The sequence below is a fragment of the Microtus pennsylvanicus genome, chromosome 17 (genome assembly GCF_037038515.1).
Source record: "Microtus pennsylvanicus isolate mMicPen1 chromosome 17, mMicPen1.hap1, whole genome shotgun sequence".
NCBI lineage: Eukaryota > Metazoa > Chordata > Mammalia > Rodentia > Cricetidae > Microtus > Microtus pennsylvanicus.
In genome coordinates, this window is record NC_134595.1 from 5,740,790 (window position 1) to 5,761,435 (window position 20,646).

The following is a 20,646-nucleotide window of genomic DNA, read 5'->3' on the forward strand; positions in this document are numbered from 1 at the left end:
CAGGCCACGCAGCGGGCTGCTTCCCTGCTGTCCCTGCACACGACATCCAGAGAGCAGTCTAGTCGCTGGAGAAGCACAGGCCACTGGAGACTCAGCCCCAGCACATAGCTGACCAGCAACTACAGCAGCTCTCAGCTAATGGAAGGCAACCGTCAGGACTTGCAATTTCCCCCACATATCCAAGTATACTGTAGTAAGAATGAGTATATCCCAGGGGCAGAAAATTAAAATAGTTTCTTGACTGTAACAAAAGATCTATTAGGTAGCTAAAAGTCTTCAGCCATAGTTGATTGAGCACATTTGTCAAAATTTTGAGGGGTGTTATAAAAATGAACCATGAGCGGTGCATTTTTTTGGTACCAGAATGTTTTCAGCATCTATAAATAATATCAGTGCTTTAAAATTACTCATAAACTTCAACTTCCTCTTTATTGTATCCATTATTGTGAGTGTGTGATTGTGTGCACACACACGTGCATGTGCTTTCTGTCCTCTCCTACTGTGCTGGGGATACTGGGGATCAAACAGCTCATCACGCTTAGCAGCACGAGCCTTATCCTCTGAGACATGGACCAGCTAGGATGCCTAGTAAATCAGAGCCTTTTTTTAAAAATTTCTTTTAAAAAAAATCAAACTCATAAGGGAAATTTGTAAAAGTTTAAAAAAAAGGACTCTATACTGTTCAGGAGCTATAACTTCTCAATAATTTATTAATTTTCCTTTCTTTCACTATAAAACATATACCTAAAAATTCTTTTTTCCATAGTTATCAAATAAGATAGAAAATTTTGTCTTTATAGAAGCCCTTATGAGTAAGAAATGGAATCAAATGGGAGAAAAGCCCTGACTCCAGCAGTCCTGAAGGGGAAAAGCCTGGAAGGGAGAGACCAGGAGTCTCAGATCCTTGGAGGCTTATGGCTGGACGGCCAGGAAGGGTTCCTGCTACCCTGATACGCTCTTACACAAAAATGCTAGCATTTTTTTCTCCTGCTCCAGGTCCCCTCTCTTCCCTATATCCGAGAACAGTTCAAACCTAGAAAACATACTCGTTATTGGCCGAGAAACCAAAGGGAGATGAACAGGGATACCCTTCAGGGCTGATAGCCAAGATACAGACAGATCAAAAGCCAAATGCAATTTGGCCCACCTCAGGCAGAAGCAGTAATTGAATTGAACTTCCTCTAAATATGATAAGTTTGGGGCTCTTAAAGCCAGGCACAAAGAACTAGGTTAGAGCGAGCAGCTACACCAATGGATGCCCTGAGCCCCCGCCCCCGCCCCCGCCCACAGGGACTTTGATAAGCTGGAGATTGTTTCTATCACTCCACTGTCGTCCAGGCTGAAAACTGATTAAGCTACTTATGGGCTCTGGGGGCTAATGGCCTGGCCCCCCAAGAGCACCACTGTCACTGATTGAAGTAAGCTGCTTGGCCTGTATGGTCTGATTATTACAAGAAGGAAAAAGAAAGGGCCATGGGGGAGACAGCAGGGTACACGCAAGCTCTAAGAAGCAGGCTTATTATTCCAAATGGATACACACCGCTGACACCCTCAAATGGATACGGAATGCTGCAATTCTCTCTTCCTCTGACACCAGAACTCCTTAAAGGGGAGTCACTCTGTTTTAGACTTCCACCTTTCTGAGCATGTCTGGTGCCTTTAAACATCTCATGACAGTGCCTGGTCCCTAGGCTACCATGATCAGACAGACCACTAAGATAAATAAATGTATATCAGAAAATTCCATCAATTCACCCCCATATGATACAGTATATCACCATGTGACTGAGGCTGGAGATGCGCCCCTCTGTGCCCCAGCCAGCCAATTCCATGGGTGGCAAGGACTAAAGGAGCGAGCAGGTCTAAACTTGACAAGGAATATAGACTCGCCCTAGCCTTCTCTGAGGCCTATCCAACTAAATGTTATATTATTTCTGCCATTTGAAATAACTGTCTTGCCTCCAAATGAAAATTAACAAAAGAGTTTTAATTTTTTTAAATTAAAAAAAGACATATACTAGAAACCTTGAAAGGTAATTTGGAGTCTGGAAATGACTGAAGGCCTCGGTGAGTTTTAAGCTGCGCTTACTCCTTTTGGTTAAGACAATTGGATGAAAACAAGGACGGACGCCTAGCAGTCTGGATTTCTGAAAGTTGTCGCAATTATTCTTCGATTGGTTCTTCAGAGAGTCAGCATTTATTTAGAGAGTAAAGAAGTGTGTTCTTTCCAAGTCGAGCAGCGTCTTGGGAGTGCGCTGTTGATTTAAATGATTAACCAAAGCTAAGCCTACTCAGAACTTAGGACTGAGCACACAAACCTTGGTTTCTTCCCGGCTGCTAACCTGGTCAATCATTACAAGTCGTGCAGTAACAGACTGTAAAAGCTGGTTCCGACTCCTCCGTGCTCTGCTGAGCTTCACTAAACTTCACAAGTCATTCAGCTGTAAGATTTCCGCAGCCACCCACTGCCTCTCCATCTTTTCTCTCACATAGTTTTGAGTTGAAATATTCATGTCATGTAAACTTCATTATTTTAAAGAAAACGACTTATTTTTAGTGTAGTCACAAGGCACCCTATCTAGCTGTGTTCTCCTGGCTGCTGTCTCTCCTCACCGCCATCTTTCCAGAGGCTGGAGCCACTGATCTATTTCCTGTCACTACGAGTTGTTCACTGTGGGACACGCCACTTAAACTGTTTTTCCCTGTCTGGATTCAAAGGCTCATCCATGTTGTAGAGTGTACCAATATTTCACTCATTGTTTTGGCTAGACAGTGTTATGTAATAATGAGAAACAACACCTATCGGCTGATAAACATCTGGTTGTTCCCTGCTCTTTCTTCCTATTGTGAATCATGTTGCACTGGGCATTCTTACAAAAAAATGAAAATTTTGTTTGATTTGTTTTGGGACAGGGTCTTGCTATTCCAGCCATGAGGCCTGAGCTGCCTAGGTCTCCTTCATGGCTGAAGGGCAGGGGCACATCACCCCACCCAGGATTCACGCACAAGTTTTCCTAAGGACATACGTTTTATCATTATCTTGGGCATCTACTTGGGAGTTGGATCTCTGGATTATACGGAAATCTAACCTTTATGGAGCTGCTAAACCACCCTCCAGATGGTCGTCCACTCAGCATCCCACCAGCAATGAAGAGAGCTCCAGTGACTCCATGCTTCGGTGTTCGTCATTGTCTCACAGTATCTTTTTAGACTAAATCTCCCTCTCATTCAGAGTAAAAATTAACTGAGTGCGAAGAAACTACCACAAGACAGATTAATTTCGTGCCAAAACCATAATCCACAAAGTGACTTCTGACAGAAAACAAAACTGAAAGGCCCCTCTGAGAACTTACCTGCTGCAGGTCAGCAAGAGAATACAGGTGGATGTGTTGAAGGAGGTATTCTCTGGGGAAAATTCTGAAAACAAAGGCAGATACACAAATGACCAATGGTTCTACCCTTTTCCTATGTTAAGCCTCACTCAGAATTCCTTCCCTCTGCCCTCAGTCCTCCCCGCTTTCACCTCTGCTTATTTTCCAACCCTCTGAGAAATCTCTAATACTGCTCTGTCCTCTGACATGTTTCTTTGTACCACAAATACTATAAATAAATACATTTTTTTTCATTTCTACTGTTATCTGAACCGCTATAGTATTATGTAGTGTTCTAGGACACATCTGATTTTTGGTGTTTTGTTTTTGTTGTTTTGGTTTTTGGAGATAGGTTTTGATATGTGGCCCATTATGGCATTGAACTTGAAACCCTCCTTCTTTAGCCTGACAGATGCTGGGATTACAGGAGTGTACCACTCTGCCTGGCCCCGCTTCTGGTTTCCTGTACTAGTTATGTCTCCGACAAATTGTGTGATCCTACCACACATATCTCAAACCCAGCGTCTATGCTGGTCCAGCTGCTATGCTGCATAACAAGAACAACTGAATGTGATATTCCTACATCTCTGTAGCAGTAACAATAAGGTGCTGATATGAATAGAAATGGCCCTAAGAGGCCCATCTGTTCCAACACCGGTCCCCTTTTGGTAGAACTGCTTGGGAAGGATTTCGGGCTGCAGCCTTGCTAAAAGGAGCTATTGTCACTAGAGGTGGATTTTGAGGTTTTTAAAGAATCGTGCCACTCCGTGCGCCTTTCTCTCTACCTTCTGCTTGTGGATCAAGATATAAGCTCTCAGTTATCTCCTGTAGCGATGCTTGTTAAAGTGAATCCGAGAGGAGAGGATTTTCCTACAGACATTTAGAGACAGGGCTGCGCTCTTGTGCCTAGAAGAGGCATATGGATTTCCACAGCAGGGCAACAGAATAGCTCTCTCCCTTCTCCCTGTAAGCAAACTGAACTAGAAACACATTCTCTAAATCGTTTTCTGCAGACTAATCACAGAGGAAAGATGGAGGAAGGACACAAACACCAAGACCAGGACAGGCAGTATCGTCCACCAAAGAAAATCTGTCGCTGACAGAGAGCAGTAGCAAGTTCTCGAAGCCTGCCATCAACTGGCACATGCAGATCAGTACCAACGGTTCCATTTTATCATCTTTGGAATCGTTTGACATACTGGGAAGGTAACTTAGGCTTCATTTATAGCTTGTTTTAATGAGAAAAGATGAAAACTAAAAAGGAAAAAGGTTGTATGTGATTCAGAGCCCTTATATTAGCTGACACTTGGGGTTAAACATGCAGAGGTAATTGCCTATGAAATCAAAGGCAATAGCCTTAACATGAAAAGCAAGGGGGACCTCATTTCATTTTGTTCTATGTTATTAAGTTAAATAAATCAAGACTCATTTAACCTAACTAATTTCCAAGGACTTAACTCGCACCAAGCCCCAACACTCAGGACAGTAAAGGACTCTGTTAAACTCAGAGAAAAGTGGGCTCTTCACAAGATTCTGATAGAATTATTCATGTATGTAACATGCGCAGGAACTCAGTTCTCAGAGACACACAACTGTCTCTTAAAAATCCAAAGACTGGGGCTTTGTTGGCAAGATTCCTCCTGGATAATCAGGCAGACTTGAGTTCAGTTCCTGGAACACACGTAAAGACACCAGGTATTGAGTGTCATGGGGGGAACCAAGCTTCCTGATGGCATCTGAGGCCTGATCCCTGGGCGGAAGACAGCATATGCTGAGTACTGTAAACCAGGGAAGATCACAGTCCCCAGGGGAAACTCATGACTGCTGCTTTGCTAAACAGATGTGGTCAAATGCCTTCTAAATACTCATGTTTATATCCACAGATTAGGACAACTTTTGGCCTTTGTCAGAGAAGTTTCTTATTACCCGGGAAGCGACTGACACGGAAATAGTCAAAGAGCTTAGAATAAGAGATGGCGAAGTTCTCGGCCAAAGTGGCATATCTGTATCACCCTCTCCTAGGCCTAGGGAACCTGGGAAGAGGGACAAAAAGAACAGAAGAACTGGAGGATGGGGAAGTAAGTTGCAAAAAGATGTCTTCTGAACATGATATGGTAGTTATCCTCATGATCTCACTACATCTGTGAGATATGTATCTACAGATGTGTATGATATGTATCTACAGATGTGTATGATATGTATCTACAGATGTGTATGATATGTATCTACAGATGTGTATGATATGTATCTACAGATGTGTATGATATGTATCTACAGATGTGAGATATGTATCTACAGATGTGTATGATATGTATCTACAGATGTGTATGATATGTATCTACAGATGTGTATGATATGTATCTACAGATGTGTATGATATGTATCTACAGATGTGTATGATATGTATCTACAGATGTGTATGATATGTATCTACAGATGTGTATGCACAGAAGTGCACAACACTGGGCCTGCCAACATTTCATCATAGTAGGGAATATGGTTCATCCCTCCCTGAGAAATCTTTTAAGTAGATTTTGAGTGTTCTAATTTTATTTTGAAAGATTTTAAAAAATATTTTAAATTACATGTAGGTGTGTGAACATGAGTGCAGGTGCACACAGAGGCCAAAGAAATTGGATTCCCCTGGAGCTGGAGTTCTAGTTACAGGCAGTTGTGAGCCACTGATGTGGTTGTTGAGAGTCTCGGGTCCTAGGGAGGAGCACTGACATGTCTTAGCCCTAAGTCATCTCTAGCCCCCTGAAGGACTACTGACAATAGCAGCTGGGGGAAGGGGTGTCACTGTCTTTAGTAGCATAGCCACCTAGAAATTGCCCATGCTCTAGAAAATAGCCTCTCACCCATGTCCCTTCAAGCAGCCCTAATTAAACTCAGTGGGTCCCACACACATATGCATGAAAGTGGAGGGGGCTTTGGGGGAAGAAGAAAGCTTTCGATGAGAGAAGGTGATGGGGTAAAATGACCACAATTCAATATATACATGTATGAAACTGACAAAAGAATAAAAATATGCTTTAAAAAAAGCCAGATGTGGTTACAAGTACCTCCAGTGCTAGTGGGGGCAGACAGGAAGACCCCCGGGGTTCACTGGCCAGATAGCCTAGCCAAATCAGTGAGCCCCAGGCCAATGACACTGTGTCTCAAAAAACAAGGTGCAAGGCTCCTGGGGAATAACACCCTAGGCTTCCATACACACACATACACATATGCACACACAATTAAAGTTAAGGGGGGGTTGCAATGGAAATACCTCAATTCAAATAGGCTTTAAAGAAAAAAACTCATAACACACATACTCACATACACAATCAAAAAGGTAACAACAAATGCAGACCTCCAGAGTTTGATTCTGAATAATAAGGATCTCAAAGAAAAATAGGGGTGAGTAAGGGATAATTTACAAAGAAAACCATTTATTCATACATTACTGTGTTTGTCAGGAATATGTGATCCAGGGCAGGTAATCTGTAGTGAGTTGCAGGAGCCACTCACTGTCTTGGCTTTGGAGGGCACCTGCACCCACATCAGAATCTGTAAAAAGCACCGTGAGGCATCCCAGGAAGAAGCAATTTGGTGTTCGAGATATGAGCTGCAAACTCTCTTGAAATAGTTACATTAGGCTAGATGTGGAGAGGACTCACGCGTCCAGCTATGCTTCGAGCTAATGGAAAAACAATTTGAAATCAAAGGCAGGTACTTCGATGAGAACCCACATTGAAGAAATAAGCTTCAATCATTTCTCTAGATACCTCATTTTGCTAATCTCATTGGCTGAAAAAGTGGCAAGATTGCACATGGTATTATATCTGAGTATAGTTACAAGAAATAAGGGTTTCTTTTACCTGGTTATTCAGAAAGTATGTGTAAGCTACTTAGCAACAATCTACAGCCTCGGCTAGCAATGCTTGATAAGTAATTTGGGCTGTGATTATTCTGGGGCTGGGTTGTAAAAGTGACAGATCATGTCATTTTTATATACCCTAGCTCAAATTCTTAAAGTAGTTTAAATAGGAACGAGAATGGCACACTTTTCTGACAGTGGTCCAGAAAATGATTTTAGGTAATGATATATATTTCATTTAATTTAGGAAAAGAGAAAATTACTCCTACTTTTGGAAGAATTTTTCAGTAAAGAGTTATACGTGTATACAGTTTAGTATATTTAATATATACCTTCCTAGCAGTCCTTCCTCAAAACTTAGGAATCTGTTTACTATGGCATGACACTGTCTTGCAGGCAGTCTCTATCTCCATTTAAGGTTTATGATATTTATGTGTATATTTATATATAAAATATCTAATATATGTTTTTGGACCTATGGAGAAAGCCAAAGAAGGGAGGCTATACAAGAGAACAGGAAGACAGACAACTTGCAAACATTTCCAGAGTTGGTTCAAAAACAATTAATTATGATATAAACTAAGGATATTATAACATTTTCAAATTCGAACATTTTCAAATGCTATCTACATTTTATAACCTCTGAGCTCTGGAAGATTCGTGCAGCTAGTCTGTTAAGATTATAGCCCAACTTTAGTTAATGACAGTTTAAATGAACTAAGTTGAAACTAGCCATAAAAGCCCGGCTAATTCTAGAGAATAAACAAAAAGGTGTATTATTTACTTAGTATAGAGAAGTGCTACTAATTCACTTGAAGTATTAGTAAATTAGGATCTTTAATGACGCTATTTTAGGGAGATGTGAGAGGCACTAGTGGACAGGCATGATGACTGGGACCTTCACGTGGGCACAGAGGCATGTGAATGCCTACACACACACACACACACACACACACACACACACACACACACACCCCTACTGTATGATAATACTGTTGCCAAATGGGTTTATTCTGGGCTTTTGTTTTAGATTGTCCAGGTGAGGGAAACTAAATGATAAGGGATTAGTTAAATATGGTAGAACAATCAGGACATGTTCTCTGAGGAATTCCCTGTGTCTTCACTGCAGGGCCAAGCCTACATCTGGGGACTCCTCCTAATGATGGACTATTTGCACAGAAAGACCCAGGCTCTTCGATGCCTCTAGACTCAGCTTCTTTTTGCTTCTTCCTTCTTGTTTATCTTTTGTCTCCTCAGTTTCAATGGTTATTTAAAAACAGGGCAGCAGAGAGTGCCGAGCGCACACTCTGTCCAGGTGCTTTCCCCTTATCTGTAGACGTGCTCACTTACAGGCGAGACAACCAGCTCTGAGAACTGGTACAGAGGTGGGCTCTGGGGCAGGGCCCCATCAAGCCACCGGCACTGCTGTTACTACATTATTATTGTTGTCCCCCTCTTTGGTCTTGGTGGCCCAGTTGCAATCTTTAGCTCTGTGGCAACCTGGAATCACAACTCCAGGGGAGCATAGTGTACCAGCCTACTCCCAATCCATCCTGTGAGAAATGTCCAAGTTGCTCTACTACTGATTCTGCTACTTCTACAAGCACCTTCATGTTTGTCTTTCAACAGAACAAAATCTGAGAATGCTGCCAGCCTTTGGTACCCCCAAACTGAGATGAGAGCTAAGGCTCCAGCAGCCAAGACACATTGTTCTTATCATTCAAGTTTAATCCATGTCTCACTCTGTGTATTGCCAAATGTCAGTGAATCCTTGTCAGCAGACTGGATACCTACTGCTTCTATTTGGGAAGTATATTATAGTCGGTGTATTTTTTTAAACAATAAAAATATGATCTACTAATTTGAAATTATTGGGTAACTAAAGAACTTAACCTGGGATCATCATTCTCTGACCTCCACTTTGGACAACAGAACTATTGGTGACCAGAACTTTAGTTTTTTGTGTACTCCTTTCCCACAGTATTTGCACAAGTTAAAAAAGTTAAAATCTAAACTTGCTCTGTCCTGCTTAAACATTTATGTTTTTTTTAATTTACCAAAGAACCTGATGACTTAAAGTTTCTATTTTTATAAAACTTACAGATTAAAATTTTATTTGCAACCTCCAAATTAGTGATTCTCCAATACAGGGTCAGTGATCTACATGTGGAGAGTTACCAAACACGGAAAGCCAGGCACAAGTGCATTCCAAATGAAGGCTGGGCTACATCATTCTTTGCCTTTGTTTTCCTAAACATATGCTCATTTTGTGTTCATTTACTTCCATTTTATTATTAATTATTGTTTTTGTTGTGTATTATCCTCATTGAAGGGTCCTCTAGTATGTGAGAAAAAAAGTCAGTACAATATGATTTACCCTCATACATTTTTCTTCACTACCATAAAGGCCACAATGTACCCTAGAAAGGAAGCATAGCTTTTACATATTCTCTATTAGATGTGAGTTACAGTGCTCTTGACTGTGAGTTCAATAGCAGTGAAGCAACAACCCTGCCAGCACAAGAAAATTATATTCTACTGTATGACCCTCCTTCTTTTAGCTGTTGTGTTTTATTATGCAAATGTTTTTATTAAATGTGGATAAATAAAAAAGCATTTTGTACAGGTATAAAAAAAAAGCTTACAATCCATGTCTAAAAGTCTCTAATGCCTCCAAACCAGGAGCCAGTGTGAATGAATGAGATAGGCTGGGGTTAAGAAACAGGACAGGCATTATTGTATCTTCCAGGAGATGCTGGGCCTGAAGGGGCAAGAGGACGGGCAGAGACTACAGTGAAGCAGAGTCATATATCTAAACTAGATTCTGCTACATAAAACTGAGGGAAGCTCTGTGCAATGCAATCTTCAGAATTTCAAAGAGAAGTGGGATTGTGAGTGTGTGTGTGTGTGAAAATTTTTCCTTTTTTCTTTAATCTGTGTATGGCTGTGTTCCCCAATAAGGCAGAGACCTAAATTGGCTCCCTGGCGGTCAAATGCCAATATGATTAATTATAATTAGTGCGTATGATGTGGGAGTGATTTCTTTCTAATCTGTTGCTTTCATTGGTTAATTAATAAAGAAACTGCCTAGGCTCATTTGATAGGCCAACCCTTAGGTGGGTGGAGTAAACAGAACAGAATGCTGGGAGAAAGAAGCTGAGTCAAGAGTTGCCATGATTCTCCCACTCCAGACAGATGCAGGTTAAGATTTTTCCTGGTAAGCCAGCTCGTGGTGCTACACAGAATATTAGAAATGGGTTAGATCAATATGTAAGAGCTAGCCAATAAGAGGCTGGAACTAAGGGGCCAGGCAGTGTTTAAAAGAATACAGTTTCCGTGTAATTATTTCGGGTATAAAGCTAGCCGTGCGGGAGCCAGGGCGGCTGGAACGCAGCCCGATGCTCCGCTCCACATCACTACATGTGTATGTGAGTATGGACGTAAGAATGTACCATGAAGCACATGTAGAGGTCACAGGACAGCCTTAGATATCAGTGTTCACATCCCCCACACCCTCTTTGCTTTTTTATTTTGAGACAAGGAGGCCTCCTTTTTGCTGTTCTCTTCTGCCATATGACAGGCTGGTTGGCCAGTGAACTCCAAGGCTTCTCCCGCCTTTGCCTCCCATCTGCCCTAGGAGTTCCTGGATTACAGAAACATAACACCAGGCCCAACTTGTAAGTGTGTGCGTGTGTATGTACATGTGGTGCAAGCACTGTATGGGCAACTCCTACTTTTAAAATGTCATTTCAGAGCTTGGTAGAAGCCATCCCTGTAAGGCTAAACGAAACAGGTCTAATGGCCAAGTTCAATCTTGAGGTACCCCTTGTTTTGCACCTCTGATTTATACCTATGCTCCTGGCCCTGAGTTGAGTTGAACATATAGGCAATTCTTCTTCATGTCCCTTCAAAACATGTCCCTTAATGGCTACTGATTCCATGCTTCTTGACACTGCCGAGATTTCCCAGAGTTCTCCACACACCTTCATGTGTGGACATGATAAATAACTCTTCTAACAACAAAAAGTTAACAAGGCCTTGCACTAATTCAACAGGGTCACCATCTGGGAGCTGTCAGTGCTGTAAACACTGAGGCTTCATAGAAGACACTGACTCTTTCTAAACTAATCAGTGCGGCCAGTCAAGATTTGCAGCAGAGATTCGAGAACGAGACATCCATTTCACAACAATAACAAAAACAGTGAGGACGAAAACCGTACAGTCATAATAACAAGGGGCCTAAAAGCAAACTGTGACTTCCCTAATAAGGCAGAGACCCAAGTTGGCTCCCTGGCGGTCAAGCGCCAATACAATTAATCAGTCTGTTTCCAGTTTTCTCACGACAGCAATATTAACAGTTTGCTTTACTCTGTTTATATGGTGCTGACAGGTCTTCGGCATGTTGGGCCTACTTGCTGGTGATTAATGACCACTCTCATTCTGAAGTAAAACCAGGGAGGAAGAGAATGCCTCTTATGACCAGTTAGGCCCAGAAGCCTCCCTCTGCTGTCTTGTTGGTGTTTCCCTGCCCTGAGATGCTCTGTCTTCTGCTCAGAAAGGACCCTAAAATGCACATCATGAGAGTGAGCTTGGCATGCATCTCGAAAGGGATGGTTGGCTCATTTTGTTCCTAAAAATCTCATTTCTGTAGACAGAAATGAAAGAGCAGGTGTGAAATGGTTCTGGAAATGAGAATTTTAGCTTATTAAGTAGGTAACAATCCCCTCTCATATTTACAGCTATTTACAGACAAAGAAGTAGCAGAGTTGAAATTATTCCTGACTGCTGTAGGAAGCATTGTCACAGGAAGTCTGAGAGATTATTGCATTAAACAGCCATAGTTACTGAACTATGAGGTCAAGAGAGTTGAAATAATATAAAAGGACCCACCGTGTCCAAATACTTTCCTTTATAAAAGGAAAGCTGTCTGAGTACTATTCATCACTAATGTCCTGATCTTTTTTCTTTGCTTTTTCTTTACTTTGTGCGCATGCGTGTTTGTGTACACACATGCTTGTGCCACGGGATGCATGTGCAAGCCTGAGCATCTTTCCTTTACACGTGGGTTCTGGGGATTGAACTCAGGTCATCAGACTTGGAAGCAAGTGCCTTTGTCCACTTGGCCACCCTTCGTTTTCTGTTTGTTTGTTTACACAGGGTCTTCAACACAGCCCTGGCTGAACTCACCATCTCTATGGAGCACAGAATGGCTTTGACTACTCTTCCTGCCCCAGCCTCATAAATGTAGGGATCACAAGTATGTGCCACCACACCCAGTCACCAAACATTATTTTATTTATTTTTACTGCACTTTATATTATTGTGACAGGATCTCTAGTAGCCCAGACCAGCCTTGAATATACTATATAGCCAAGATAACCTCGAACTCCTGATCCTCTTACTTCTAATACCTAAGTCCAGGGATTCAGGTATGCACTATCCCCAACATTGTCTTATCAGTACCTAAGTGTAGGGGACTTAACAATATGAAAATTAAACAAAAAAGAATGCTTTTTGTGAGGTTTGCTAGCAAACACTATCTCAGTGCTTGCTCTCAGAGTTGGTCTGCCACACTCAGACCCTGGCAGCTTTCAAGCCTACTTCCCTGCGTGCGTGCTTTCCTCCCCATACAGCAACAGAACTGATCAGTCAGGCAGACAGGCAGAGAGGACCTCAGGAGTCTTCTCAGTGGAACACTAAAGTCAGATGCAAGAACAATCTGATATGAAAGCGCTGTTAATAACAATAATCCTATATACTGAGCGCCTACTATGCACCAGCACTGCTGGAAATGCTTCAGTTATGCAAACATGCTTCCTTCCCACAACTGTGACTGTCCTGAGTAAAACAATACTCTTTGTTCCAAGTACAGACTATGAGAGAAAGCTGAACAACATACTTGGCTACATCTGGGCAGACTCTGACCCCATATGTAACTTTAATAATGCACCTAATGTAAAGGTTTGACTAGAGAGGGGAGAAGTGATATTAGCTAGACTAGTTATAAAGGTCTTGCAACCATTCTGGGAGAAGTGATATCAGCTAGACTGGTTATAAAGGTCTTGTAACCATTCTGGGAGAGGATAATTTAGCAGTTATCTCAGAAGCTGAAGTAGACATTTTTTAATGTAGCAAAATTGGACTTTATCAAGAAAAGGTTTCAAAAATAGAGTTAAGCAGGAAAGGGGGGAAGGAAAAAGACTTACCTAAGTGAACTATACTATATACCCTAGAGTAGCCTGACCTTCCAGAGAGAGCTGCCCGACTAAATATTCTGACTCCTTGGATCAGTTATTTCTCTAATGTATTCATTCAAACTCTGTAGGTCTGGATGGATGGGTTGGTTAGACATCTTGATAAGAGATCAATAGGGAAACAAGGAAAAACTAATTGTAAGATCTCTTCCTTACACTTAGTAAATGACTGGTCTCACTCACTGTTCAGTGTCTCAAGTGACATTTAATACCCATCTGTGCTTCTCTTCCTTCCCAGCCGGTCCGTCTAGCCACTCAGAACTATACGTGTTGCTTTATGTAACGGCTGTGAGCAAGCCCAGAAGAAATAAATGAGTGAAAAGGAAAGGAGGGTTGCTGTCTTCATTCTCATGGTTTGGGAATAGCTTCTCAAGGCCTTTGTCCTAAACCCGCACTTCTCCCTTGGTGGTCTGGCTATAAGGCATAGCACCCTGTGGCAAACCACTGGACTGCTGGAGTGGAGGCTATTAGTCATCCATAAGAGAATGAGCCTTTTATTTAATTTGCAAATGCATGCCCTATTTGGGCTACTTCAACCAAAGCTAAACATTATACTGGAAAGGTATCTAGTAGGATTCCCATGTGCATGTTCATTATCATCCACAAATACAGCCGCAAGAAACATAAGCTCTGAGCAAAGCCAAAAAGTACTGAGGTATCAAATAAGAATATTTTGAGGACTAAAAAAAAAAAAATCTTGATTCTAATTCAGTTGCTAAATGAATTGAAGACAGAGAATTCTACTGTCTTCCAAAGCAAGTCCTGAGATTTTTTTTTAGGTATATTTATATTTATTTCATGAGTATGGGTGTTTTGCCTACATACATGTTCAAAGCTTTTAAAATTAAGATCTGTCTAGATTATATGAAAATAAGTAATGTGGGCTGTCCTTCCATATATGCTTTGCTTTTCCTGGTTGATGAATAAAGCTGTTTGGGCCAGTGGTTTAGCAGAGTAAAGCCAAGCAGGAAATCAGAACACAAATATAGAAGAGAGTAGGCGGAGTCAGGGAGATGCCACACCAGATGGAACCTTACCTGTTCCACAACCAAACGGCAATACACAGATGAATAGAAATGGGTTAATTTAAGATGTAAGAGTTACTTAATAGTTTCTGTGTGATTGTTTTGGGTCTGGGAAGCCAGGAAATAAATGAGCAGCCTCCGTCTAGAGTAAGTGTCTATTACTTTCTGGAAAACAGCTATGTAACTGAATGATCAGAGTCTCGCTCCATGCGGCTGCCTTAACATTATTATATCTTAAGAGCTCATCTGGAGAGCATGCCCCTTTCACTGTCTACACTGAGTTCTTTCTGGAATGTCTTCTTCAGGACTATGGTCCTGTCAGTTTCTTTGGATCTAGTTGAATCTCAAATTGCAAACCTATCATTTTGATTCTTCCCAAAGGCTCTTATGCATGTTGGTTGACTACCAAAAACATTTACTATGACTAATGTCTGTGGCTTATCATCTCTATGAAAAGGAAAACAATCAAAAGGGATTTTAGGACTTATGCGTGACGTCAACAATTATGTCAAGTATAAACTGGTTCATATATGGCAATTTTAAATGCTCATAAAACACAACTGTAAAACAAGAAATTTTATGAGACTAAGCATATTTTAACTTCATTTTAAATATGAGAGTTTGGCTTGGCCTTGTGTGTTCTATGAACCATGAGCTGACTCAGTTACAGAAAGAAGAACAGCCCGTACCAAGTGCAAGGTGAAGGGCAGAAGCCTAGGACATGCACTACAATACCAAGCTTTTCTGCCTACAGCGGTTACAAAGTTTGTATATTTGGTTTTGTACAGAAATATTAAAGAGGCTTTTAGTTGTGAAATATTTCAAACCTGCTCATGCTTATTGACGGTAAGTGGTAAGTAAAGCCTAGGAAAGCTCTGGGACCGGTCTGTATGACTGTGGAAGCTCCCTTACATTAGCATCCTGGCAGGGAAGGTCTACTGCTCTGGGTACTCATTCATGGGTTCCAAGCCTTGAGCTAGGCTGAGAAGTGATGTTTGTTTTAGCTTGGATCAACTGACTGAGGTGCTCCCAGGAGAAAGTGAAATGAGTCGGGCAGGAGGTGAGAGAGGGAGACACTCATCCCGGGCAGGCAGGAAAAACAAGCGGCATGGACTGGCATCTGTGACTTACCTGCGCCGCAGATCCTCCGCCACTGCGGCCCTGCAGCTGAACAAATATGCTCGGAGTGATTTCAGCTGTTGCCGCAGCCGCACCACCGTGGCCAGCGGCTCTGCGTGGAGGTACAGCATGGGATTCTCCTGCTGGATGTCGATCAGCGGCTCTTCATACACATACTCCAGAAACTCCTTGGCCTGCTTGGACACCTGCAAAACAAACGCTGGTCATCAGTGCTGGTGAATTCCCCAGCTTTCCATAGCTGCCTGCTCTGCCCGGGAACCGCACCTTGGTGGCAAGGCAGTAGCGTTTCTGCAGACGTCTAAGTGAAGAGCACCCTCTATTTTCACCTTCCAGAAGCTCAGCTGGCAAATGTGGAAGGAATTCATTAACTCAGCTCCATTGTGCTGGTAATCACAGGAGCCCATACCTGAGAGCGCACAGAACTACACAGATCCCCCACACCTGTGTCATAGCTCTGTTTCGTTTGGTTTTATAAATCCTACTGCAGTGACCTAAGATGTGACCACAGGAGAAAACTAGGTGAAAGGTACTTAAATATATGTTCAGTTTCCTGTGAATCTGTAATCATTTCAAGCAATGTGGGAAAATAACTCATAGTTCTTAAAAACTACATAAATATATGTGCATGGATATGTAGTCTGTGATACTTTAAAAATGTATTTTCTTAAACAGAAGAACTACACACATTGTGAAATACTAAAACAAAGAAACTGGTGTTCTCAAGAAAAGAGAAAAGGGGGGGGGAGAGAATAAAAATTATGAGGAAACCAAACTGCGAAACAGAAATGGCCCAAAGAGAAGACGACCTTAGCAGAATCCCCGTGAGTGTGGGCAGACTGCTGCCAACATCCATCGCACACTTTAATCCTTGAATGTTCTTTAAAACAGCATTGTTCTAAGTAGAGGTAAATAGTGCACTGGAAATACAGGGGAGTGGAGAGAGAGACCTAACTAACGTGGCACACTGTCATATGTGTGCAGTGGAGAGAGATAACTAATGTGCACACTGTCACATGTGTGCAGTGGAGAGAGATAACTAATGTGCACACTGTCACATGTGTGCAGTGGAGAGAGAGAGATAACTAATGTGCACACTGTCACATGTGCAGTGGAGACAGAGATAACTAATGTGCACACTGTCACATGTGTGCAGTGGAGAGAGAGAGATAACTAATGTGCACAGTGTCACATGTGTGCAGTGGAGAGAGAGAGATAACTAATGTGCACACTGTCACATGTGTGCAGTGGAGAGAGATAACTAATGTGCACACTGTCACATGTGTGCAGTGGAGAGAGAGAGATAACTAATGTGCACACTGTCACATGTGCAGTGGAGAGAGATAACTAATGTGCACACTGTCACATGTGTGCAGTGGAGAGAGAGAGAGATAACTAATGTGCACACTGTCACATGTGTGCAGTGGAGAGAGAGATAACTAATGTGCACACTGTCACATGTGTGCAGTAGAGAGAGAGAGATAACTAATGTGCACACTGTCACATGTGTGCAGTGGAGAGAGAGATAACTAATGTGCACACTGTCACATGTGTGCAGTGGAGAGAGATAACTAATGTGCACACTGTCACATGTGTGCAGTGGAGAGAGATAACTAATGTGCACACTGTCACATGTGTGCAGTGGAGAGAGAGAGATAACTAATGTGCACACTGTCACATGTGTGCAGTGGAGAGAGAGAGATAACTAATGTGCACACTGTCACATGTGTGCAGTGGACAGAGAGAGATAACTAATGTGCACACTGTCACATGTGTGCAGTGGAGAGAGAGATAACTAATGTGCACACTGTCACATGTGTGCAGTGGAGAGAGAGATAACTAATGTGCACACTGTCACATGTGTGCTGTGGAGACAGAGAGAGAGATAACTAATGTGCAAACTGTCACATGTGTGCAGTGGAGAGAGATAACTAATGTGCACACTGTCACATGTGTGCAGTGGAGAGAGAGATAACTAATGTGCACACTGTCACATGTGTGCAGTGGAGAGAGATAACTAATGTGCACACTGTCACATGTGTGCAGTGGAGAGAGAGATAAGTAATGTGCACACTGTCACATGTGTGCAGTGGAGAGAGATAACTAATGTGCAAACTGTCACATGTGTGCAGTGGAGACAGAGAGATAACTAATGTGCACACTGTCACATGTGTGCAGTGGAGAGAGAGAGATAACTAATGTGCACACTGTCACATGTGTGCAGTGGAGAGAGAGAGATAACTAATGTGCACACTGTCACATGTGTGCAGTGGAGAGAGAGAGATAACTAATGTGCACACTGTCACATGTGTGCAGTGGAGAGAGAGATAACTAATGTGCACACTGTCACATGTGTGCAGTGGAGAGAGAGAGATAACTAATGTGCACACTGTCACATGTGTGCAGTGGAGAGAGATAACTAATGTGCACACTGTCACATGTGCAGTGGAGAGAGATCTAACTAATGTGCACACTGTCACATGTGTGCAGTGGAGAGAGAGAGAGATAACTAATGTGCACACTGTCACATGTGCAGTGGAGACAGAGAGAGATAACTAATGTGCACACTGTCACATGTGTGCAGTGGAGAGAGATAACTAATGTGCACACTGTCACATGTGTGCAGTGGAGAGAGATAACTAATGTGCACACTGTCATATGTGTGCAGTGGAGAGAGAGAGATAACTAATGTGCACACTGTCACATGTGCAGTGGAGAGAGAGAGAGATAACTAATGTGCACACTGTCACATGTGCAGTGGAGAGAGAGAGAGATAACTAATGTGCACACTGTCACATGTGCAGTGGAGACAGAGAGAGATAACTAATGTGCACACTGTCACATGTGTGCAGTGGAGAGAGATAACTAATGTGCACACTGTCACATGTGTGCAGTGGAGAGAGATAACTAATGTGCACACTGTCATATGTGTGCAGTGGAGAGAGAGAGATAACTAATGTGCACACTGTCACATGTGCAGTGGAGAGAGAGAGATAACTAATGTGCACACTGTCACATGTGTGCAGTGGACAGAGATAACTAATGTGCACAGTGTCACATGTGCAGTGGAGAGAGAGATAACTAATGTGCACACTGTCACATGTGTGCAGTGGAGAGAGAGATAAGTAATGTGCACACTGTCACATGTGTGCAGTGGAGAGAGATAACTAATGTGCACACTGTCACATGTGCAGTGGACAGACAGAGATAACTAATGTGCACACTGTCACATGTGCAGTGGAGAGAGAGAGATAACTAATGTGCACACTGTCACGTGTGTGCAGTGGAGAGAGATAACTAATGTGCACACTGTCACATGTGTGCAGTGGAGAGAGAGAGATAACTAATGTGCACACTGTCACATGTGCAGTGGAGAGAGAGAGATAACTAATGTGCACACTGTTACATGTGCAGTGGAGAGAGAGAGATAACTAATGTGCACACTGTCACATGTGTGCAGTGGAGACAGAGATAACTAATGTGCACACTGTCACATGTGTGCAGTGGAGAGAGAGAGATAACTAATGTGCACACTGTCACATGTGTGCAGTGGAGACAGAGAGATAACTAATGTGCACACTGTCACATGTGTGCAGTGGAGAGAGAGATAACTAATGTGCACACTGTCACATGTGTGCAGTGGAGAGAGAGAGATAACTAATGTGCACACTGTCACATGTGTGCAGTGGAGAGAGAGAGATAACTAATGTGCACACTGTCACATGTGTGCAGTGGAGAGAGAGAGATAACTAATGTGCACACTGTCACATGTGCAGTGGAGAGAGAGAGATAACTAATGTGCACACTGTCACATGTGTGCAGTGGAGAGAGAGAGATAACTAATGTGCACACTGTCACATGTGCAGTGGAGAGAGAGAGATAACTAATGTGCACACCGTCACATTTGTGCAGTGGAGAGAGAGAGATAACTAATGTGCACACTGTCACATGTGTGCAGTGGAGAGAGAGAGATAACTAATGTGCACACTGTCACATGTGTGCAGTGGAGACAGAGATAACTAATGTGCACACTGTCACATGTGTGCAGTGGAGAGAGATAACTAATGTGGACACTGTCATATGTGCAGTGGAGAGAGAGAGATAACTAATGTGCACACTGTCACATGTGCAGTGGAGACAGAGAGATAACTAATGTGCACACTGTCACATGTGCAGTGGAGAGAGAGAGATAACTAATGTGCACACTGTCACATGTGCAGTGGAGAGAGAGAGATAACTAATGTGCACACTGTCACATGTGTGCAGTGGAGAGAGAGAGATAACTAATGTGCACACTGTCACATGTGCAGTGGAGAGAGAGAGATAACTAATGTGCACACTGTCACATGTGCAGTGAAGAGAGAGAGATAACTAATGTGCACACTGTCACATGTGCAGTGGAGAGAGAGAGATAACTAATGTGCACACTGTCACATGTGTGCAGTGGACAGAGAGAGATAACTAATGTGCACACTGTCACATGTGCAGTGGAGAGAGAGAGAGATAACTAATGTGCACACTGTCACATGTGTGCAGTGGAGAGAGATAACTAATGTGCACACTGTCACATGTGTGCAGTGGAGAGAGATAACTAATGTGCACAGTGTCACATGTGTGCAGTGGAGAGAGAGAGATAACTAATGTGCACACTGTCATATGTGTGCAGTGGACAGAGATAACTAATGTGCACACTGTCACATGTGTGCAGTGGACAGAGATAACTAATGTGCACACTGTCACGTGTGTGCAGTGGAGAAAGAGAGAGATAACTAATGTGCACACTGTCACATGTGTGCAGTGGAGAGAGATAACTAATGTGCACACCGTCACAAGTGTGCAGTGGAGAGAGATAACTAATGTGCACACTGTCACATGTGTGCAGTGGACAGAGAGAGATAACTAATGTGCACACTGTCACATGTGTGCAGTGGAGAGAGAGAGATAACTAATGTGCACACTGTCACATGTGTGCAGTGGAGAGAGAGAGATAACTAATGTGC

At 42.5% G+C, this 20,646-nt stretch overlaps 1 protein-coding gene across 1 annotated transcript in view; it reads right to left on the minus strand.

The window, feature by feature from the left end:
- Positions 1-20,646, minus strand: part of Plekhm3 (pleckstrin homology domain containing M3) — a 175,399-nt gene that overhangs the window by 60,664 nt on the left and 94,089 nt on the right. The window contains exons 5-6 of the mRNA XM_075951185.1: positions 15,641-15,834; positions 3,354-3,417 (exon numbers count right to left, since the gene is read on the minus strand). Coding sequence (XP_075807300.1) covers positions 3,354-3,417; positions 15,641-15,834 — 258 coding nt within the window. The remainder of the gene's footprint in view (positions 1-3,353; positions 3,418-15,640; positions 15,835-20,646) is intronic.